This window comes from Anomaloglossus baeobatrachus, chromosome 2, assembly GCF_048569485.1.
Source record: "Anomaloglossus baeobatrachus isolate aAnoBae1 chromosome 2, aAnoBae1.hap1, whole genome shotgun sequence".
Classification (NCBI taxonomy): Eukaryota; Metazoa; Chordata; class Amphibia; order Anura; family Aromobatidae; genus Anomaloglossus; species Anomaloglossus baeobatrachus.
Genome location: NC_134354.1, coordinates 673,711,131 through 673,735,870, shown reverse-complemented (window position 1 = coordinate 673,735,870; position 24,740 = coordinate 673,711,131). Strand labels below are relative to the sequence as shown.

Genomic DNA, 24,740 nt, shown 5'->3' with positions numbered 1-24,740 from the left:
CAGAGGTGTAGGAAGAATTCAGACAACACAGGGGCTGCGGTTTAACTTGTGCTTTACTCACTGGTCTGGAGTTGCTGCAACCCGGCTTGTGCTGGTCTTTAGTAATCCGGTATTCCCTTTGTTCCAGTGCCGGTGTAGTGAACTGGTGAGCTTTACTTCCGTGCACCTGTTTGTAGTTGGTGGGTCCCCGTGGCCTGGAGTGTTTTGCGGTCCCCTCCAGTTGTCTCCGTCCTGGCCCGTATGGCAGGTAGCTTGAACCTCTCTTGGATCGGACCTCTGTCCCCGTTCCCAGGTTCCCTCTCTGCTGCTGTGCCCCGGACAATAACATCGGTAAGGTCCTTGATGGTCCCCTCTCCGAGCAGATTGTTATCAGGTGAGCCTGAAGCGTCTTCCTGAACTAGGGCTCTGTACCCCGTCGGTGCTCGGTCCAGTGAGTACTGTCGCCGTATTCTCCCTGGCAACCGTACTCCTTTTTACTCAGTAGTCACTTTACACTTTCTGTCAGCACGTTAACGTCTGACTGACTGTCTGACTTTTCACTATCTCTGACAAGATGTCCATCGTCCGTCCACTCCACTGACTAGCCCCTCCTCCTCCCAGGTTTCTGACTAGTGGATTGGATGCGTCCCAACCTATAGGTGAACATCCATGAGTTCCATCTCTAGCCTGTTAACCAATCTGCGGAAAAGGGCGTGGTTTTGTGTGTGTGTTGTAGTGCTGGTGTGTTGTGGTGTTTACCAACACTGGTCTTCTAGGAATCCGGGATAGATGTAGTACCCTGTTGCACCTGACACTCAGTGGCACATCATTCCCCCTTGGTAAATCACAGCACATCCTCGGGCTGCAAACATAAACAAATTATCGCATTTTTTAATTTGCAGAAAACTTTAAAACTTTCTTCCCATGCAACGGTGGCACTTTTCTTAAACGTTTCAGAGAAATTTAAACTTATCTACATGAGGAACTCCTTCTGCCACCCACAACTCGGGGTCCCTAGGAGGCATGTCGCCGGTTGCAATGACGACTGGGTCTCGGCCTCATCCACCGCAGACCCTTCCTGCGACCTTTCCTCTCCCCAAGACTTTGTTGCAGAATAAGGGTCCTCTTCAAAAGACTTTGCTGCAGAGCACAGGTCCTCTTCGAAAGACTCTGCTGCAGTATTACTCTGGTAGTGTGCATAACTGGTGCAACTATTTACAATGGAGAGTTTACTACTACTAGTCCAGTAGCTGGGGGTCCATTTTTATTAAAATCAACATTAATCATAACCAGATTAAAGCAAAATCAATCTGTACACTACTATTTACAATCTATGTACATCAGGATACCTTCTTATACTTTTTCATTTTGACACCTACTCTCTGTATTTGAGCGGGGCTGACCAAAGTTGCTACGACTTGCCCTACGTAACTCAAGTGTCTCAGCTTGTCCCTGTTGTACTCTGGTGTCTGTACTCTGGTTAGATCTATGTGTTACAGGTAGACGGGGTAATTGTCTGCTACTCCTTTGTCTCACTATAGGTTTAAAGGGGGCTTTACACAGCAATTTGTAGCGATAGCGAGCGTGTAAGTACCCGCCCCCGTCGCGCATGCGATTGTTTGTGATAGCTGCCATAGCGAACATTATCGCTACGGCAGCGTCACACATACTTACCTGGTCGGCGTAGTCGCTGTTACTGCCGAACAATCCTTCCTTCAAGGGGGAGGGACGTTCGGCATCACAGCGACGTCACCGCAACGTCACTAAGCGGCCGGCCAATCAAAGCAAAGGGGCGGAGATGAGCAGGATGAAACATCCCGCCCACCTCCTTCCTTCCGCATTGTGGCCGGCGGCAGGTAAGGAGACGTTCCTCGCTCCTGCGGTGTCACACATAGCGATGTGTGCTGCCGCATGAGCGATGAACCACCTGGATAAACAACCCTTACTGATTTTTGAGTTTGGGACGACCTCTCCATGGTGAATGATTTTCACCATTTTTGAGGTCGCTTAAGGTCGCTGGTCAGTGTCACACACTGCGATATCGTTAATGACGCCGGATGTGCGTCACTAACAACTTGACCCCGACGACAAAACATTAACGATATCGTAGCGTGTAAAGCCCCCTTAAGAGTTTCACTGATTGCAGGTTCCTCTGGTTCTGCTACAATTAGTGGTTCTTCTGGAACTTGAACTAGTTTTTCTATTCTTTCCTGTACCTCTACTGGTTGTGGGAAAGTAAGTACTGGTACTATGATGGCTCAATTGTACTGAGGCCAATTTTCAGGAAAGTCTCCAAGTATCATCTTCTTTTTCTTTTCTTGTACTTGAGGTGCACAGGAAATTTCTGCTTTAGATTTCAACTGTTCTGGCCATTTCTTGAGATGATCTCTTGAGACTGTTGCTGAAGTTTTCCCTTCATCTTTACTGATCAAGCAAGTCTTCATATTATCAAAATTGGAGGATAGTACAGTGTAAAGCCTGCTTTACACCTTACGGTCCAGCATACGATATCGTATGCGATCGTAACCGCCCCCATCATATGTGCGGCACGTTCAATTTGTTGAATGTGCCGCACAAACGATTAACCCCCGTCTCATGTACTTACCCGTCTATACGACCTCGCTGTGGGCAGCGAACGTCCACTTCCTGGAGTGGGTGGGACGTTCGGCATCACAGCGACGTCACGCGACAGCCGGCCAATAGAAGCGGAAGGGCGGAGCTGAGCGGGACGTAAACATCTCGACCACCTCCTTCCTTCCGCATTGCTGGCCGGGAGCCGCAGGATGCAGGTAAGATCTGTTCATCGTTCCCAGGGTGTCACACACTGGGATGTGTGCTACCCCGGGTATGATGAACAATCTGACGTTCAATTCTAGAGAAATGAACGACGTGCATGCGATGAACGTTTCACCGTTCAATCGCAATCGCACGTACCTGTCACACACTGCAATGTACCTTACGATGCCGGATGTGCGTCACTTACGACGTGACCCCGCCGACACATTGTAAGATACATTGCAGCGTGTAAAGCGGGCTTAAGGTTCTGCTTCCCACTGATCATCAAGTTTATGAACTTTTCTTTTTCTTTTTAGAACTATATCTCCAGGTGTTAGGGAAACAGCTTGTGCATTTTTGTTGTAGACCTTTTCTTGTTTTTATTTTCGTTGGTTTAAACTTCTTTCTACACATTCTTGTAATCTTCTGTATTGTGCTTGGTGATTAGAGTCCCAATCAGCATCTGGTGAATTGACTTCAGGAATGACAATTCCCATTTCTAGGTCAACTGCCAATCTTCTAGGTCTTGCTCTCATTCGATATGCTGGTGTACAGTTGGTGTAACTCACAGGAATGTTGCTGTACGTATCCACTAGATCAGGCAACTTTTCTGGCCACATGTTTCTTTCTTCCAATGGGAAAGTTTTTAACAGGTCAATGATCACTTGGTTCATCTTCTCACACATGCCGTTGGTCTGTGGATGATAAGGCATGGTAAGAATTTTATTACATCCATATAGGTTGCAAAACTCTTGAAATACTTCAGCTTCAAATGCAGGACCTTGATCTGTTAATACCTGTTCTGGGTATCCATGTGGTCTGCAAAAGTAGGCTTGGAAGGTTCTTGCTGCAGTCTGTGCTGTTAAGTTTTTTACTGGAACTACCATTACGAATCTGGAATAGTGGTCCACCATTGTAAGAGCATATGTATAGCCTTTTCTGCTGGGTGTTAATTTTACATGATCCAGAGGTACGAGTTCTAATGGCTGCTTGGTGACAATTGATTGCAGTGGTGCCCTTTGGCTGTCACAGACTTTTCTTCTTGGGTTGCAGGGACCACAATTTCTACACCATTTCTCTATGGCAGTTCTCATGCCAACCCAATAGAATCTCTCACGTAACAGTGCCTCCAGCTTTTTTCATCCAAAGTGTCCTGCTCTGTTATCGTATGCTTCCACCACCAGCTGGACATTTGTCTTTGGTACTACCACTTGCCACACCATCTCGTGGGTTTTAGGGTTGGTAACACTCCTACACAGCTTGCCTTGATAGATGAGCAGCCTACTCCTCATTTTCCATAGATGTTACACTTTGAGTGAAGAATCTTGGCTCAGACATGACCCTGGTTGGGTTATCAGTTCTTTAATCAGGCTAACTGCTTGGTCATTGTCTTGTGTTTCCTTTCACCCATGGTGAGGTAACGGGTTCAACACCGTTTCTCGATGGTTGGTGCAAGACTGTTGATATTGGGAGGCACCGTGGCGGTGAAAAGCTGGCAGCTCTATTTTTTCTAGCTCATCCACATCTTCTCCCGTATCTGGTAGATGAGGCATTCTTGACAACGCATCCGCATTGGCGTTCTTGCGACCAGCCCAATACTTGATGATGAAATCAAAATTTGTCAACCGGGCCATCCAACGTTGCTCTAGTGCACCCAACTTTGTGGTATCCAGGTGGGTCAGAGGGTTATTGTCTGTGAAGACAGTGAACTTGGCAGCCGCTAGATAATGTTTAAACCATTCAGTGAAAGCCCAGACCAAGGCCAGGAACTCTAACTTGAATGAGCTGTAGTTTTCTGGGTTCCTTTTGGTAGGACGGAGCCTCCTCTGCTTGCATAGGCAATCACACGTTCTTTGCCCTGCTGCACCTGAGATAGCACGGCTCCCAATCCCACATTGCTGGCATCAGTATATAACACGAATGGTAAGTTGTAGTCAGGATAGGCCAAAATCTCATCACCAGTCAGGGCCCACTTCATTTGTCTGAAGGAGTTCTCTTCTTCTTCACCCCATTCGAATGGAGGACCAGAAGTCTTGCGCTTCTTTGCCTTGCCTACCAGAAGTTCTTGCAAAGGTGCTGACATCTTCGTGTAGCCCTTGATGAATCTCCTGTAGTATCCTACCAGACCTAGGAACTGACGTACCTCTTTGACGGTGGTTGGTCTTGGATAGTTCTTGATGACGGTGATCTTCTCTGGATCTGGTGCTACTCCCTCTGTATTGACCACATGCCCGAGATACTGGACCTTTGGTTTCAGCAAATGGCATTTTGATGGTTTCAACTTCATTCCATATTTGGACAACGCTTCAAATACCTCTGCCAGATGTTTCAGGTGTTCCTCATAGGTTTTTGAATACACTATGACATCATCCAAGTAGAGCAGCACGGTCTCAAAGTTGCAGTGTCCCAAGCAGCACTCCATCAGTCTTTGGAATGTTCCAGGTGCATTGCAGAGTCCAAATGGCATGCTGTTCAACTCACACAAGCCCATTGGTGTTGCAAAGACAGTCTTCTCCCGGTCTTCTTCTGCTACGGAGACCTGCCAATACCCACTAGTGAGATAGAAAAGTAGTTAGCAGCTTTCAGTGCAGCTAGTGACTCTTCTATGCGGGGTAATGGTAAGCATCTTTATGTGTTATTCGATTTATTTGCCTATAATTTACACACATCGTCATTGTGCCATCCATCTTTCTAGCTAGGACCAGTGGAGCTGCCAAGGGGCTACAACTGTCTCTGATAACCCCAGCCTCCTTCATGTTCCTCAACACTTTTTTGGCACACTGATAGTGAACTGGTGGTAGAGGCCGATATCTCTCTTTAATAGGGGGATGATTTCCTGTGGGTATATGGTGATGTACCCCTTTTATCCTCCCAAAATCTAATGGGTGCTTACTGAAAACCTGCTCATACTCTTGTGCTACCCGATAAATTCCTTGTTTCTGGTGAGGAGTGGAATCAGTGCCTGCATGCAGTTTCTGACACCAATCCTCAAACTGCTCTGGGGAACTGTTAGGCTATGTGCGCACTAGAAATGTCCTTTTTCTCAAGAAACTTTCTTGAGAGACATTCTGGGAGTTGAAGATTCCCGCACCTGCGGGAAAAAAACGCATGCGTTTTTTACCGCGGATTAGCCGCGATTTTACCGCGATTTCACCGCGGATTTTCCGCAGGTTGCTCCTGACACATGCAAGTATAGAAATTCCGGGGGTATTCCGCAGGTAATAATGGACATGCTCATTTTCTCAAGAAAGTTTCTCGAGAAAATTTTCTCAAGAAATTTTCTTGAGAAAAATCCGCAGCGTGCGCACAGCTATTTTTTTTACACATAGGTTTTGCTGGGAAATGTCTGCAGAAAGATTTCTAATCTTTCTCAAGAAAATTCCGCGGCAAATCCGCGGGTAAATCCGCTGGTAAAACGGTCTAGTGCGCACATAGCCTTATACTCTCCTGGTTCTGATGAGGTCAGAGGTTCCACTGCCTGGATGGAGTAATTATTGACAGTAAACAATTTGGAAATGGTGGCGTACCTGGGCAATTTAGTTTCCTCCTCCCCTCAATTTAGTACTCGTACATGTACCCTTCCCTTGCGTACATCAACCAACCCCCGGGCTGTCAGGACTGTAGACCAGTTTTCTGAGTATATGGGCTCCACCACTGCCTGGTAATCTCGCCCCTTGAGGCCTATTTCTGCCCGACACCATATCATCATCTCACTTCTTGGGGGTATCACAATGGGACCGGACTCTATCACCCGTACTTTACCAATTTCCACACAAGATAGGTTTAACTGTTGCCTCTGCAGGAGGGTTTTGATTTCTTTTTGCAGGACGCTCTGCTGCCCGACGCCGGCAGTTTCAGCAATCTGTTGGAGCAAAGGCCCCGTCACACACAGAGATAAATCTTTGGCAGATCTGTGGTTGCAGTGAAATCATGGACATATTGTTCCATTTGTACACAGCCACAAACCTGGCACTGATTGTCCACAATTTCACTGCAACCACAGATCTGCAGCAGATTTATCTCTGTCTGTGACAGGGCCTTAAGAACAACACTTCTCCCAGACCATTTTCAATTACATTTGTACCCAAAATCATCTGTGGATTTTTCTCATTAGCATCAATTTCAACTACAATCAATCCTTGGCCCTTTAGCTCTTCCCTCCCCACTTTTATGGTTACCTCTTTGAACCTTATCTGCATCACTGGTAATCCATTAACAGCATAAATTGTGAGGCCTGAGTCAGGACTGGTGAACTCAGTATCAGACCAGAAAGTACATACAGGATGGTTGTTACCTGAGAGTCGGTGTCCAACAATGCAGATGTGGGAATTCCGTCCAGAGTGATGGACAGAACTAGTCGTCCTCCCACATACCTGTCACGCCAATCAGATGGTCCTTGTCATCTTATTCCTGGGCATTGGCCCTTGGCCTCAGGGATTGCGGGTTTAAAGAACATGCTTTTGCAATATGGCCTGCCTTGTTGCAATGACGGCAGATGGGTTGTCCAGATGAGTCGTAGCGATCGGTGGTTCTTCCTCTAGATGATGGAATCCTCCTTCCTCGCATCCATGGGACGTCCTCAAGGCAGTCGGCCAGCTGAATCTTCTCCAATGACTTGGGTTCTGGCTTGAGCTGCATCACTTTTAGCATCCTGGCCACGTCCTTGCTTAGCTGTTGCACTTGGGAACATAGGTCATCAGAAGCACCAGGTGTCGCAGCCTGCCTGTTAAGGCCCCGTTACACGCAATGACATCTAACAATATATCTTGTGACACCAACGAGTGACCGTTAACGATGGAAAATACTCACCAAATCGTCCATCGTTGACACGTCGTTCATTTTCAAAAAATTGTTGATTGTTGAGGTTGTTCGTCATTCCCGAGGCAGCACGCATCGCTACGTGTGACATCTCGGGAACGACGAACTACAGCTTACCTGCAGCCGCCGGCAATGAGGAAAGAAGGAGGTAGACGGGATGTTACGTCCGCCCCTCCGCTTCTATCCGGCGATATAGTTAGTGATATTGCTGCGTGTAAAGCCCCCTTAAGTCTCCACAATTGTTAATGAAGAGGGTTCCACTCTCAGAGGTGAGGTATTGGCTTGCCACGACTGAGGAACACCATCTGTAGTTGCCGGGCGCTGCAGTGCTTTAAGACAACAAAGTAGACATCTGGATGTTCCAGAGCCCACAGGCGCAGCTGCTTACAGTCCTCAAATGATTGCAACCCCTGCAGGAACTGTTCAATCATCATTTTATTTCCTTCTTGGACATTGATGGGATCTACATGCTTCAAGGTCCGCAGTGCTGCTTGTAATCTTAGAGCATAGTCTCTTATACTGCCCTTCGGCCTCTGTCTGCAATTGTAAAATGCCATTCTCAGCTCTTCCTCTGTACGGCTTTCAAAATCAATTTTCAACTTTTCAAAGATGGTGTTCACTGGTTCCCGGTCTACATCCGACCAGGTCTCTACCTCCAGCTCTGCTGCACCCATTAACAGTCCCAGCACAACAGACGCTCTTTGTTTGCCAGTCATTGCATACATGTCTAATCCGGTGCATATTTTCTTTTTGAACCCGATTAAGGCATCTCGTTTGCTATCATACTGAGGCAGCCACGCTGCTCCCGGAACATATGGCAGGGTGATCGGCATGATCGGTGCCACCACTCCGGGCACTGCCGCTTCCATACCTGGACCAGGCCTCGCGGCATCCCCGTTGCCTTGTGCCTCCATTTTGCTTCCCCCTTGGTTTTTTCTTACCACTCTCTCACGGGACTGGACCACTTCGGGAGCTTCCGGGTAAGGTCACTACCACCTCCGCCTGGTTTTGACAGGGTCATAGGCGGAGCTTCTTTTCGCGCCCTTTTCACCACCGCTCTCTGTGTGGCACAGTAATTTTCTGTCACACAAAATGGTGGGCAAATCCACAAGTTCAATCACAAAACACAGTCCATAAGGCGCATGTCACCCGGAGTTACCAGGTCTAGTCCAATCCTGTTCGTGAAGCCAAAAAGCTGACTCACCCCAGGGCTTTGGGGTACTCAGTTCTGGGCTGTATATTACTGGGATAGTTCACTGGGTGGCCGTTGCCCGGTTCCGTGACCCTGGGGGTCGCTTAAAAGGGGATTTTGTACAAGGGAAAAATGAAAATAAAGTGTTTTTCGTGACGCTACTTGCGGTATGCGGATATATGGAGAAAGCCGCCGCTGCAAAGCCTCTCACTGTTGGGGCTGGTGGTATTAAGCAACTTAGATGTAATGTCTCTCCGCAAGTAGAGCAAAGCCCCAGGGGAGGATGATGGTGGTTGTCGTATATAGATGCAGAGCGTTTTGGGGTTCCCACCTGTTGTCTCTGTCCTGGCCTGTATAGCAGGCAGCTTGAACCTCTCTTGGGTCAGACCTCTGTCCCCATTCCGAGGTCACCTCTCGGCTGCTGTGCCCCGGACACTAACGTCGGTAAGGTCCTTGATGGTCCCCTCACCGGGCAGATTGTTATCAGGTGAGCCTGAAGTGTCTTTCTGAACTAGGGCTATGGACCCCGTCGGTGCTCGGTCCAATGAGTACTCTCGCCGTATCCTCCCTGGTAACCGTACGCCTTTTTACTCAGTAGTCACTTTACACCTTAACTTCTGACTGACTATCTGTCTGACTTTTCACTATCTCTGACAAGATGTCCATCGTCCGTCCACTCCACTGACTAGCCCCTCCTCCTCCCAGGTTTCTGGCTAGTGGGTTGGATGCGTTCCAACCTATAGGTGACCATTTATCAGTTCCATCTCTAGCCTGTTACCCAGTCTGGGGAAAAGAGTGTGGTTTCGTGTGTGTTTTGTGGTGTTTACCAGCACTGGTCTTCCAGGAATTCAGGATTAGATGTAGTATCCTGTGGCACCTGACACTCAGAGGCGCCACATGTCTATCCTTATCACCATGCTGTAGTAATGTGCCCCATCCTTGTCCCCATCCTATAGTAACGTGCCCATCCTTGTCCCCATCCTGTAGTAATGTGCCCATCCTTGCCCCATCCTATATTAATGCACCCATGCTTACCGCCATCCTGTAGTAATGCGCACATCCTTATCCCCATCCTGTAGTAATGCTGGTCCTCTCCTTGTAGTAATTTCCCCTTTACTGGTCGTCTTCTTGTAGCAATGTCCCATCCTGGTCCCGTTATACCATTTTTCACACACAACACACACCAAAACATTGTTCTCACCTGTCCTCCGTTTTCTTGGCTTCCCCTACCCTGCTTCTTATGGCCCACAGGCTTGAGTTCCCCTTGTTGATTGTAGCCGCTGTCAGTGACTCATCTGAAATTTACATGAACGTTTTGCTGGCACTGTGCAGAGTTAAGCTCTCTCTGCACAAGTATGCCATTGGCAGCTGCTGGCCAATAAGAGGCAAGCAGCTGACCTCAGACACATCAGCTGCTTGCCTCTGATTGCCTGGTGGCTGCCACTGAAAGAATTGTGCAGAGAGAGCTTGACTCTGAACGCGCTGATGACTGCGGCCCACAGCATTAGCCGCGATCGAAAGGGGTGACATGTGCCCGTTGGCCGCAGGAAGCATCCTGAGGGGCCCCACGGTATAATATCCCACACACACACTGCTCCTCTGTATAATATCCCCTAACACTGTCCCTCTGTATAATATCCCTCACATACACTGTCTATTTGTATACTATCCCCCCACACAAGCATCTTTGATCCAGCCACTGATGTTTCTGGATTGTGAGTCATGGGGAAAGCAAAAGAATTGTCAATGGATCTATGGGAATAAATAGTTGAACTGTATATAACAGGAAAGAGATACAAAAAGATATCCAAGGAATTGATTATGCCAGTCAGTGATTAACAAATGGAAATCAGAGGCTTTGTAAAAAACAAACTGATCAGGTAGACCCATAAAAATGTTGACCAAAATTGCCAGGAAAATTGTTCGGGTTGCAAAGAAAACCCATAAATAACATCAACTGAAATACATGACTTACTGAAAAAATGGGCTGCATTGTTGAGTCGCCAGAAGAAAGCCATTACTGCACAAATGCCACAAAGTATCTCACCTACAATACGCCAAACAGCACAGAGACAAGCCTCTAAACGTCTGGAACAAGGTAATTTGGAGTGATGAGACCAAAATCCAACTTTTTGGCCACAAGCATAAACGTTACATTTGGAGAGGTGTCAACAAGGCCTATGATGAAAGGAACACCATTCCTACTGTAAAGCATGGAGGTGGTTCGCTGATGTTGTAAGAATGTGTGAGCTACAAAGGCACAGGAAACATGGTCAAAGTTGAAGGAAAGATGAATGCAGCACGTTATCAGCAAATACTGGAGGCTAATTTGCATTCATCAGTCCGGAAACTGTGCATGGGACGTACTCTGGGGAGAACTCAAGCGCACAGTTCATACAAGAAAGCCCAGGAATTTGCAGGAACTGGAGGCTTTTTGTTAAGAAGAATTGGGAGCTTTACCATCTGAGAAAATAAGGAGCCTCATCCACAACTACCAAAAAAGACTTGAAGCAGTCATTGATGTTAGAGGGGACATTACACGGTATAAAGAACTGGGGTATGTGAACTTTTGATCAGGGTCATTTGGATGTTTTTGGTTGTCATTATGATTTAAAAAGACAAGTAGTTTGACAACAAATGGCTTCACCCAACCACTAACCAGGAGTGGAAAAAAAAGATTTTGTGTTATCATTCATATTCTCAGAAAAAAAGGCCAAGAAAGGAAAAAAATCTGCCAGGGTATGTAAACTTTTGAGCACAACCGTATGTCCACTTCCTGGTATATATGTCCCCTTCCTGGTATATATGTCCCCATCCTGGGCTCCTACTGGTATATATATCCCACTCCTGGTATATATGTCCCCCTCCTATGCTTATTCTGGTATATATGTTCCCATCCTGGTTTATTTGTCCCCTTCCTAGCATATATATCTAACTCCTGGTATATATGTCTCCTTCCTCTGCCCCTCCTGTTATATATGTTCCCATTCTGGTTTATTTGTCCTCTTCATGGTATATATATGTCCTCCTCTTGGTATATATGTCCCCTTTCCTGGTCCCCTCCAGGTATATATGTCCCCCTCTTGGTATATATATCCCCTCTTGGTTTATTTGTCCCCCTTCTGGTATATATGCCCTCATCCTTGGCCACTCCTGGTATATATGTCCCCCTCCTGTTATATATGTCCGCATCCTGGGCCCCTTCTGGTACATATGTCCTCCTCCTGGTATATACAGTTGTGCTGAAAAGTTTACATACCCAGCAAATCTTTTGCTTTCTTGGCTTTTTTCAGAGAATAGGAATAACACAGAATCTTTTTTTACACTCATGGTTAGTGGTTGGGTGAAGCCATTTATTATCAAACTACTGTGTTTTTTCTTTTATAATTATAATGATGTCCCCCTGGGCTCTTCCTGGTATATATGTCCACCTCCTGGTACATATGTTCCCATTCTGGTAAATATGTCTCTGTTCTGTCTCTAACACACAAAAAAAAAATGTACTCATCCTCCCTGGCTCCCATGTCACGCAGCGTCTGCGCTGCATTTCAGCTTGATGTGCACCCTTGGACACACATCCAGCTGAAGTGATGGCTGGGGTCGGCCCCTGTGAACGCCCTGCGCTTGTTGTCAGCTCATGGAGCACTTATGTTTCCCTGATGGCTGCAGCGTCCTTACCACCTCCACAGTTCTGCGTTGCCTGATGAGGTTACAGAGTGATGACCTCATCATGCTGCTGCACACTGGGTCGCAGGATGATGCACACTGCACTGCTGTGTCCCACTGCCCCTGGCTCCATCACATGGCTAATTTGCATTTGATACACCTGAAGTGCTTCACATGCAAATTAGCCATGTGTAGTGGCCGAAGCAACATGCCTGGCCCTCTCTTATGCGGCTGTGACTTGGGCCCTGAGAAGAGGGGGGCCCAGCCCAGGGCTTATTAAAGCTAAGTAATTTCCCCGGGCTTGGTCGGGCCCCCCTCTTTACCGGACCCCATATACCAGTAATGGTTGTAATGTCCTGATGGTGGCCCTGCATCATGTCCCTAATCTCCCCTAAAAGTCTGTGACAGAACTGACTCCAAACAGCAGAATCATTCCAGAAGGTCTCTACTGCCCAATGTCTAAAGTCTGAGCAGTAGTCCTTAATTGTACAGACTCCCTAAACCTGATTAAGGATCTTGGATTCAGCTACTGTGACTTTGTCAGGGTTATCATAAATGAGGCCAAGAGCCAAGAAAAACACCTCAACTGAAGTAAAAACCTGAGGGTCCACAAGCAAAGAAAATGCTCAAGCTTATGGATCCTCATGGAGCAAAGACAAAATAATGCCCACTAGCTGACTCTCACACCCAGAAAAGCCTGAACGGACACAAAAGTACAAATTGTATGAGGTGGAAAAAAAATAGAAAACTTACAGTACTTCTATCGCCGTCGAAGCAGTCCAGTAATATTACCTTGGGTTCAGATGTGGCATTCAGAATACCTGACTCTTCTGTCGTGGCAGAATATGCATGCTAGCTTGAGCTTGATCTCCGCCACTTCCAGGGACAAAACCCCTAATTGCGGGGCAAAGACATCAACAGGATCCAAAATTACACCACACCACGCTTTAATTGGCTAACTATAATGGTTTGTAAGTACCAAATTAGAGGTAAAGTGAGAAATAAAGCCTACACCACTGCAGCCACACCCACACCCGAAGAGATGCTGAACAGACTAGAAAGTCCCTAGCCGTACAAGTAAAAACTACAACTCAGATCTGTCTCACTAAAAGGCCATCAAGCTCTTTCTCATCTGCCTGAGGGTCCAAAGGGGTGGTCACTACACATAACTACCCAAATAGAAAAAATATGCAGGAGTAGAGGGGAATCCAAAGGTGAGCAAACAAAAAGCACATGCACAAATGACAAACAAGGAAATAATAACTGCAGTGCAAGCAAGGTTAACGCCCTACAAACCTAACAGAAAACAGAACAAAGGTGTAGTGAAAGTAAATGAGAAATACACAGAGCACATACAACTGGTCTCTGTCTAAAGGGTACTTTACACACTGCGACATCGCTAGTGATGTCGCGAGCGATAGCACCCGCCCCCGTCGTTTGTGTGACATGTGGTGATCGCTGCCGTAGCGAACAACATCGCTACAGCAGCGTCACACGCACATACCTGTTCAGCGACGTCGCTGTTGCTGCCGAACAATCCCTCCTTCAAGGGGGAGGTGCGTTCGGCGTCACAGCGGTGTCACAAAACGGTCACCCAATAGAAGAGGAGGGGAGGAGATGAGCGGCCGGAACATGCCGCCCACCTCCTTCCTTTCTCCTTTCCGATGTACGCAGGTAGGATGATGTTCGTCGTTCCTGTGGTGTCACACATAGTGATGTATGGTGCCGCAGGAACGACGAACAACCTGCGGAATGAAACACCAACGACATTATGATTTGGAGCGATGTGTCAACGATCAACGATTTTTGCCGTTTTTGCGATCGTTGATCGTCGCTCCTAGCTGTCACATGCTGCGATGTCGCTAACGACGCCGGATGTGCGTCACAAACACCGTGACCCTGACGATATATCGTTAGCAATGTCGCAGCGTGTAAAGTACCCTTAAGGCTGGGGCCACACGGGGGACTAGTGCGATCCTCGCACGACACTCGGCTCACGCTGGCAGCACAGCGGTAGCCGAGTGTCACAGCGACTGAGGTCCGATCATGCGATGAGGAGGGGGGAAGGGATTTATCTCCCTCTCTCCTCCGTAGTCGGCTATTGCCATTCTTGCCCTGCACTCGCGGTACACCAGTGTACTGCGAGTGCATTGTGATTTTTCTCTCGCCCCATAGACTTGAATGGGTGAGAGAGAAACCAGGATCGCATTACAGTCGCAGCATGCTGCGATTGTTTTCTCGGTTCGATTAGGGCTAAGAAAATAATTGTTCATGGGTGCTGACACATAGGCTAATATTGGTCCAAGTGATGTTTTATCGCATTCCACTTGCACCGATTTTCATGCCTTGTGTCTAAGGCCTAACAGGCAAAATAGATGAGCTGCAAGGCTGGAATTCCTTAGCAGGAATTCACATAGAAATATACCAAGCAAAGAAGGCAGGTGAAAGGAAACTATAAATATCCCCACCCAGGAAGTGATAGGAAAGAAGCAAAATAAGCAAGCGAGAACACCTGGCTAACCACAAACCAAAGGAAGAATAAAAGATAACACAACCTGGACTCTGACCAGGTTGTGGCTCAGCAGGGAACTAAACCGACCATGATACAAGAGATCACTGGATCGATACTGAAGGATGACAGTATATCATTCTACTGTTCATCAAAAATTGAATGAGGACTACAAATAAAAGAACACAGTACCTACTGTCAAATATGGTGGAGGTCCAAAGTTGTTTTGCTGCCTCTACACCTGTGGATAGATCCTAACATTGCTGTTGGGAAAAGCACCCTTCAAATATGAGAGACCTGGAGCAGTTTGAGCAGTTTGCAAAAGAAGAGTTGTCCAAAATTCCAGTTGAGATATATAAGGAGCTTGTTGATAGTTATAGGAAGCAATTGATTGCAGGTATTTATTCCAAAGAAAAATGCAATCAAACATTAAGTTGAGGGTGCCAACAATTTTTTCCTGCCCATTTCTGGAGTTTTGTCTGAAATTATGTCCAATTTGTCCTTTTTTCTTCACTATTTTTGTATTGTTCCAATACACACAAAGGATATAAATGTGTATAACAAAAAAATGTGTAATTACAATAATTTTCTGGGAGAAATGCTTCATTTTGTGCCAATGCCAGCTGCCAGCCAATGAAAGGCCAGCAGCCAATTTTTATTTTCCAGCGCATGCACAAAACCGAAAAAACACCCCAATTAAAATATCAAACTTTATTTAAACAAAATTTCAAAAAATGCAAGTAAAAACCAAGTTGCCGCACATATAAATCAGGGAAGGGGCCCAGGGCAAAAGTGCCTGATATCTCCCTTCATCACCGCAGAGGTTGGCACCCTAAATGTAGCTCAATGGCACCCTCGCTCAACAATGACTAGCCCTTCTGACCCTATACTGAATATTATACTACAAGATGGAGACCTGGATGGGGGCATTACTACAAAATAGGGACCAGAATGGGGGTGTTACTACAAGATGGGGACCAGAATGGGGAATATTACTACAAGATGGAGCCTAAGACACATTTCTACAAGACCTGGTTTTTGATAATACTACAGGATGGGGGTCATTACTACAAGATGAGGACCAGAATGGGCATATTACTACAAGGGGACCAGGATGGGGACAATACTACAGGTAGAGAACCAGGATGGGGCATTACTACAAGACGAGGACTAGGATGGGGACATTACTACATGATGAGGACTATGATGGGTGACATTACAACAAGATAGGGACCAGGAGGGGGACATTACTACCAGATAAGGACCAGTATTGGGACATTACTACACGGTGCCAATTGAAAGACAATATTACTGTATGTGGTCAATTGGGGGATAAAAAAATGAAAAGATTGTAAAAAAAATTCAAAATAAAGCATGGAAAATATTATGCCACTAAAAATGCTGTTTCATAAATAAACAAAGTAAACAAAAAAGTGTACGTTTATTATATGAAAATCCGTAAAGACACTATAAAACAGTACTATAACCCATACAATAAATGTGAATTAAAAAAAATAGATAAACACGCAAAAAAAGCCCCACCAAAAAATGATCAAAAGGTGTATAGAAAAAAATATGGTATCACTAAAAATGTCACTTTGTCCTGAAAAGAATGCGGCCCCCCAAATTCTAATTTTTTCTATGTGCAGCCCATATACCCAGCTGAGTTTAAGTATATGTTAGCTTGAAAAGACAATACAAGTTGAAACGTTACCGGAGGAATAAAGGACTTTTATATGAAACTTCTTGATGACTGCTGTCTTCGATTGGTACTCTTCTTTAGATAGTTATAGTCTACAACAGTGACTAAAGTGCTACAGCTTCCCTGACGCATTGTTATGGTCAATGATGCTTGGGATAATAGATAGTAAAAGTCAAAACCATACCATGTTCTTTAAAGAAATTAAATCTATATTTTTTTGCGAGACATCAGCCAGTGATTGGCAATCACAAAAAAGCTGTTCATGTAAAAATGTAATAGTGATATAATTGAACATTTTGGTGGGCTTTGGTTACGCACTATGCTTGCGAAGACTCTCTGTGATCAGGCTCAGGAGATGCATGTTCCTAGACTGTATTATGACATCTATTTCTCAGGTTCCGGACATTTTTTGTATGACTAGTGTCCTATAGATCTGGAACTACATGGTGGTTTATGTGTATAATGAAAACCACGATGCCAATGTCAAATGGTTCTAACAATCTACATGGTTGTCTTGACCAAGAAACTTGCAATTGGGATTACATTTTGGATATAAGATCTGGAACTCACTGATATTTTCATTTACACTGCCAACAAATTAGGTTTCCATGCAGAATTAAAAAATCTAATATATAATTCCCATTTCCTCAGCAGCTTTAGAAGACAAATACTCATGTAATAACAAATATTACACAACTTACCGGTCTAAGAACCCTCTTGACCTCCTTCACTACAGCTGGTATGTTTGGCACAGAACAAACCAGCAAGGTGCACACAACGACATCCATGGAGCCATCACCGATAGACATCATGTTGTCAGCAGAAGCTACTACAAAGCTTTCATAGGTCAGATGGTCATTTTCGGCTTGGTTTTTGCTCAGGAACCTTTGAAAATTTGGGTTAATATCCAGACAGGTCACATTGCAGCCCCTGGGGTAATACCTGAAGTTCGCACCTGAACCACAACCAATCTCTAGGAGCCTGAGTTGTTTGGTGGGACCAGAAAAGTTAGGAATATTGCTAAAGAGGCTTCTTTTCTGATCATTCATCAATTTGTTGTATGTTTCACAGAATTTGCTAATAAAATGAGGAAAATATTTCTTCATAAATGAGTCCCAAATGCCTAGATAATGAAGGATGTGCAGAGGCAGCATGATGACAGCCGCTATAAGCTGCAGAAGAAATATGATCACAGACATGTTGAAGGGAAATCCTGCATGCGGCGAGCAGAGACAGTAAATTCAGAGTGGGGCCCAGCCTGTATTTCTAAGCATCTGTTATTCCTAGATCCACCCCCAAAGAGGGAGGAGGGTGCACAATACTAAGTCTGTGGACAGTTCTTCCTAGCACAGCGTGTACTATTTATCTCCTATGTGCACATTCTATGGACTTTATATACCAAACAGTGACACTATAGACATACACACATGTGATAGGAGCAAGAATTAGGAGAATGTGGTTAATATTCAGCTTTGACAACAATCATAAGTTAGAAGTACTCCGATATCCACATTAGAGTTCATTTTACTCCAGCTATTTATAACTAATAAATCAGAAATCTGCAAAAAAATCTCAATAGAACCGTTGCACTTTTTAGTTGAGTTATAGACAGGGCATACATAGCATAGGTGCAGTAACAGAGAGGCATACATCCCAATTTTTAAAAGCAGGGAGAGGGACATATATTATGACACCTACACAGTAGTTTTGCTCTATTGAATGTTCTCACTTATTAAAATATCACTTGAATGGCCTTCATAGAGTATCATGCCTCCAAAAATTCATACACATACAGAATGATGGCCCACATTGAATTCCCCGCAAATACAGTATGATGGACACACAATGTACCCAGTAAGGTATGATGCAGAGGCGTAGCTAGGTGTTTGACTCAAGGGTGAGCATAACTTCTGAATGGGCCCCTAACCAGGTAACTGTATTTACCCCTCTGTTGCAGTCTGCGCCCATCTATTCCACACAGACTGCACCCCTCTATCCCACATAGACTGCACCCTTCTGTCACAGCCAGCACCCCCTGTCACTGCCTGCACACCTTTGTCACAGCCTGCACCTCTCTCACAGCCTCCACCCCCTAACACAGCCTGCAACCCTGTCACACCCTGCACCCATGTCACAGTCTGCACCCCCTTTCACAGCCTGCTCCCCGTCACCCACTGCACCCCTCTGTCACAGCCTGCACCCCCTGTCACAACCTGCACCCCCCTGTCACAGCCTGTACCCTTCTGTCACAGCCTGCACCCCTGTCACAGCCTACAACCCCTCTGTAACAGCCTGCACCCTTCTGTCACAAGGAGAAAAATTGTAGGAAAACTACCCTGACTATAAATAAATAAATTGCAAGTGCTTAATAACAGGGTACTTAGTATATACATTTTTGCAAAAAGGTAAGAAGCTGTCTCACCTCGTCACGGTGTACCCATCTGAGACAGTCCCTAACCTACTAAAGTTAAAAACATATTCTGTACCTGACTTGTGTCATGTCAAAACTTCAATATGAATGGTAAGAAGTGGTCAGCTGGGTCCCAGATTAAATACACAGCAAAAAGTTAGAAACAGGTAATTGTTCAGCCTCAGTATCAGGAGGGCTGCACCCCCAACTTGCATTAAAGCAAGATAACAGACAAAAAACACCAAAAAACTGAGCTGTAACAAATGTTCAATAAACATGCAACATTACAAGCATGTGAATTGCAGCCTCAAGACTAGAAAAAAAACAAGGAGAAAAATTGTAGGAAAACTACCCTGACTATAAATAAATAAATTGCAAGTGCTTAATAACAGGGTACTTAGTATATACATTTTTGCAAAAAGGTAAGAAGCTGTCTCACCTCGTCATGGTGTACCCATCTGGGACAGTCCCTAACCTACTAAAGTTAAAAACATATTCTGTACCTGACTTGTGTCATGTCAAAACTTCAATATGAATGGTAAAGTGGTCAGCTGGGTCTCAGATTAAATACACATTCTCCTTGTTTTTTTTCTAGTCTTGAGGCTGCAATTCACATGCTTGTAATGTTGCATGTTTATTGAACATTTGTTACAGCTCAGTTTTTTGGTGGTTTTTTGTCGGTTATCTTGCTTTATTGCAAGTTGGGGGCGCAGCCCTCCTGATACTGAGGCTGAATAACTACTTGCTTCTCACTTTTGCTGTGTATTTAATCTGGGACCCAACTGACCACTTTACCATTCATATTGAAGTTTTGACATGACACAAGTCAGGTACAGAATATGTTTTTAACTTTAGTAGGTTAGGGACTGTCTCAGATGGGTACACCGTGACGAGGTGAGACAGCGTCTTACCTTTTTGCAAAAATGTATATACTAAGTACCCTGTTATTAAGCACTTGCAATTTATTTATTTATAGTCAGGGTATTTTTCCTACAATTTTTCTCCTTGTTTTTTTTCTAGTCTTGAGGCTGCAATTCACATGTTTGTAATGTTGCATGTGTTACATTTGTTACAGCTCAGTTTTTTGGGGACCCTTCTGTCACAGCCTGAACCCCCCTATCCCGGTCTGCAAACCCCTATCACAGTCTTCAGCCAGCTGTCACAGCCTGCACCCCTCTGTCACAGCCTGCAATGCCCTGTCACAGCCTGCACCCCTCTGTCATGGTCTGCACCCCGTCACAGCCTGCACCCCTCTGTCACAGCCTGCACCCCTATGTTACACTCATTACTTCCCATGTCATCCTCTTCCCTTATTACCTGACACATGTGCCCTTATCTTCTAAAGCTTCTCCTTTATCTCCTGGCTCCTCCCACATGGGTCACATGACATAATCACAGGTCCTGCACATCTAGCAAGTATTTTCTTCCGTCTGTGCCGGGATCATTATACAGTTTCCCTGTCTCTGTGGTGCGCTCATGTATTAAATCCAGTTTCCCCTCCCCCTTGAAAAAATTGCCGGCAGTAGCTCCTAGTGGACCCTTCTAGGCCATGGGCTCGGAGCCAGCACCCCCTCTGCCCCTACAGTAGTTACGCTACAGCCCCAAGTGATATTGCGCCTGCTGCTCTGAAACTCAGATGCGCAAGCTGAATGGTGGAACAGAATTGCGTCTATAATGGAGTTGTTCCAGTCAGGTATTACTAGAATTCAACTCTAGACAGTTCAATGTTGGGTTGACTACATTGGTGTTGTTGTAGGGAGCAACTTCAATCTAGACGGTTCATCATTAGAGATGGGCGAACCCACAGATATTCGGGATCGGCGGGTCTATCCGGATTTAAAGAAAAAACCCAGTTCGGGACCAGAATTAATCCCAAATATCTGCCTGGATGCCGATCCCCATATAAGTCTCTGGGGACCCGGATATTGTGCTTTGAAATGGCAGTAGAAAGGGCTAGGGGGTTTAGAGCAGGAGCGTTACATTTACCAATTCTCCCATACAACGGAAACACTACTTCTGAGGCCACTCATTGTCCTCATACATATTCACTGCTTCCCCCGCCCACCGGCAGTCCTAGTGTCTCTAATTGGTTGCAGTCAGACCGCACCCCACCCTGTCTGTGGTGTACATTTCTTGTGGTGGCACATACACTGACAAGCAAAGGGGCAACAATGTTTTGAACTTTTGACTTTCAGGCGCCATATTTCACCATTCACTACAGCTTTGAATGTGAGACTGCTTTCAAGTTATAGACAATCATTTTGGCTATGTCATACCTTAATTTAATTTACAATAATTTAGTATATGATTAGTTATGCAGATTCTTGTCATGTCACTGCATTGTTGCTGTTTTGCTCCTGGTAGTGGAAAATTATTTTTTTTTCTGTATTCTATAAATTACAACCTGTTCTCACATTCTGTTCTAGCTGAGTGTATTATTAGGTTGATTCCTAAGCGAAAGGTCACTCATTCGAATTGAGGAGCAGCCAGGAAAAAGGTTTCCCAAGAAAAGAGAAGCAGCATCATCCAGCTCAACGATAGCGGTCACTCGGCCAAGAAAATTGACAAACTGAATTATCTGAGTGACATGACAGTTGGAAGAATAAAAAATGATGTCTGTCCATTCATTCAGAAGTGAAGAGGTGGATGTCCAGGCATAATATCAGAGTCAACAAATCAGCTCATCACAAGCTCTATCAATTCTGTGGCAACAAATACAGCAGTGGAGATAGTTCATATGTTTCTGTCACAGCAATTATGGGGACTAATGCCATACAGGGAGGGACCTCATGTCACAGATGAATGCGGTCGACAAAAAGGGAGTAATGTAACATACACCAGCAGAATTCTAAGCATAACAAAGCATCAAATACAAACAATTCAGGTAAGCTCTCAATATTATGAGCATTTTGTACTTGTAGACCACAGAGGGACAATGCTAACCAAACTTCTTGAATCCTGAGATATGTTTGAGATATTTTGCCTTTCCTGTGCCTTTCGTATAAAACATATGTTTAGGGATCTGTGGGAATGACAAATCCCTCTCCTTGTAGACCCAGGTGGTAGTCTGCAATCTGGCTAAGGCCTCGTTCCCACTTGCGTTTTGCACGGATAAGTGCAATCCAATAAAACATCGAATTGCACTCACACCAGTATAAAACTATCGGGAAGTGTCCATCTGTGATTGAGTTCTCATGCCATATTGGCCTGAGAAATTAATCGCAGCATGCTGTGTTTGGCAGCGATTCTCTGCTCACACACCCCCATGCAAGTCTATGGAAGCATGTGAAACATCGCACTGCACTCGCATGTCATTTGACTGCACTTAAGGGTCATATTCCTGGTCTGCCAACAGGTACCCATCTATATGCATTCAACCCACACACTAGGAATACACCTTAAAGCTATATGCGCACGTTGCATTTTTTCTTGCGTTTTGGTCGCATTTTAAATGCACTGTGTCAATGACAAACTGCATGCGTTTTGCTTCCCCAGCAAAGTCTACGAGAAGTCAGAATTTCCATGCGCATGTTGCAGGTTTTTTTGTCAGCGTTTTGTTTGACAAATATTTGTCAAAATCTTTGACAAAAAAATACAGCATGTCACTTCATTGCGTTTTGTCAACCTTTTCCACCCATTGACTTCTCAATCTGAAAACGCAATGTCCAAAACAAGGCCAAAACAAAGGAAAAATGCAGGGAAAAATGCAGGGAAAACGAGCATATCAGCAATCAAAGCATAAATGTGAAAAGTGGATGAAATACCTGTATGACGGTAGAAAAGGTGTATGTTACTACTGCATATTTGACACATAGAAAGGGGGCTTTACTGTAATATTCGAGCACAAAGATGTACATTGCTACTATATGGATAAACAAATGGGGAATTTTACAGTTGTGCGGGGTTCATAAAGGGGACCTATGTATTGAGGCCACAAGGTGGACATTTCTATAGTGATGAGGTAACAAAGAGGGATATCACTACTGTAAAATATTTTATTTTTGAAGATCCTGTAAGTGCGGGGGAACAAAAGTTAGTTGTTACTATGTAGGCCACCAGGTCGGCACTATGGCACACTTCTTTATCATCTTGTGCAGTGTTTAAATGAAAGAAAAAGTAGGGATGACACTCTATGAGTGATCATACTGTATGTCTTTTAGTTTTATTCCGCAAAACAAGTCCTTCCTTGACGAAGTCATAGTAGTCTATGGCGGGAGAAAAAGAAAAGCAAAAAGAAATTACTTCAAATGGAAATATCACTGGTGAAAACTGTTACTAAGTTAGTAATGGTGGTGTCTAATAGATGCCCACCCATTACTAACACCAGGGATTAATGCCATCTGACACTACACAGCTGTCATCAACCCCAGAAACCATTACCCCTAGTGCCAGCGCATCAGGACAAACTAATGGATGCACCACTTCTATGATACTTGCGGGCTCACATTTCTAGGCTGGATAGGGCCCAATAACCATAAGCCTCCCCAGCCTGATAATACCAGCCCCCAGCTGTTTGCTACACCTTGGCTGGTTATTAAAAAATGGGGGGGAACTCACACCGGTTTTTAAAATTATTTATTTTAATAAGTTAAATAAATAGAGTGGGTTCCCTTCTATTTTTGATAACCAGCCAAGGTACAGCAGAAAGCTGGGAGTTGCAACCCACAGCTGTTTATTTACCTGTGCTGGTTATGAAAAATGAGGGGAGCCCACATCATTTTTTTCCTTTAATTATTTATTAATTCTGCTAAATATCTCTACAAGCTATCTATCTATCTATCATTTATCTATTATTCTTCTAGCTTCATACATCTTTTACACATAAAATACCATTCATTTCAGTATCATGCATTTTTTGCAGGTACCGATCACATGGATGTCACACGAACGTCACACATGCACAAGACAGACGGCACATGGATAGTACATGGGCAACATACATGTACACATGGATGGACAAAATGGACCGTTCAACAAATGTGTTTTTTACATGGATATGTGAAGGGGCCTTAAACTAGTTTCCAGATTAATTGCATATTCCACACCATACCTTCCTGCATTTCTATGTCAAAATGCTACAGACTATATGATTAAGAGTATTGAGCTAGCAATTGTCTTTCTAAAGTCAGGAAAAGTTGACATATCTGACTACAAAGTATGTGGTTCACCTCGTACTTGCTAAGACCGGACTCACAACGTTCAATAATCAACCTGAGAACTATAATGGTTGACAATGCCTTTAGAACTAATAATTAATGATCAAGGTATTAGCACTGCTGAAGAGATAGATCTGATGATCAAGTGGTTTGGACCACAATCCAGTCCATAGAAAGTCAGATCCGTCCATATCGCTAATCTCATAGCTGCTTGGGAGAGACTAAAATGCAGATTCAGCAGTCCTGAAGCCATAGAGAATGCACAATTCAATCAACTACAGAATTTTTCAAAAATATCCACTAAAAATATCCACTAAGGACAGTTCAAAATTCCAACCACTAAGTGACTTACTGTTAGAAAGGCAGGCATTCACCTTCCTTTCCTCAGCTAACTGGACACTGCTCATGTAATAAACCCAAAACTTTCTAAGTTGCAGTATAATTTTTAAGAAAGGTGGATCACACACAAGTCAAGATTAGTGATGGGCGGACCCCCATATACCCGAGATTGACAGAATTGATCCCGAATATCT

The 24,740-nt window shown here is 44.7% G+C and overlaps 1 protein-coding gene across 2 annotated transcripts in view; it reads right to left on the bottom strand.

Moving 5' to 3' along the window:
* LOC142290540 (thiol S-methyltransferase TMT1A-like) overlaps window positions 1-17,919 on the bottom strand; it is a 143,884-nt gene extending 125,965 nt beyond the window's left edge. For both annotated transcript variants that reach the window (XM_075334501.1, XM_075334503.1), the window contains exon 1: window positions 17,343-17,919. In XM_075334501.1, coding sequence (XP_075190616.1) covers window positions 17,343-17,840 — 498 coding nt within the window. In that variant the 5' untranslated portion in view covers window positions 17,841-17,919. The remainder of the gene's footprint in view (window positions 1-17,342) is intronic.
* Between the last annotated feature and the right edge of the window lie 6,821 nt (window positions 17,920-24,740).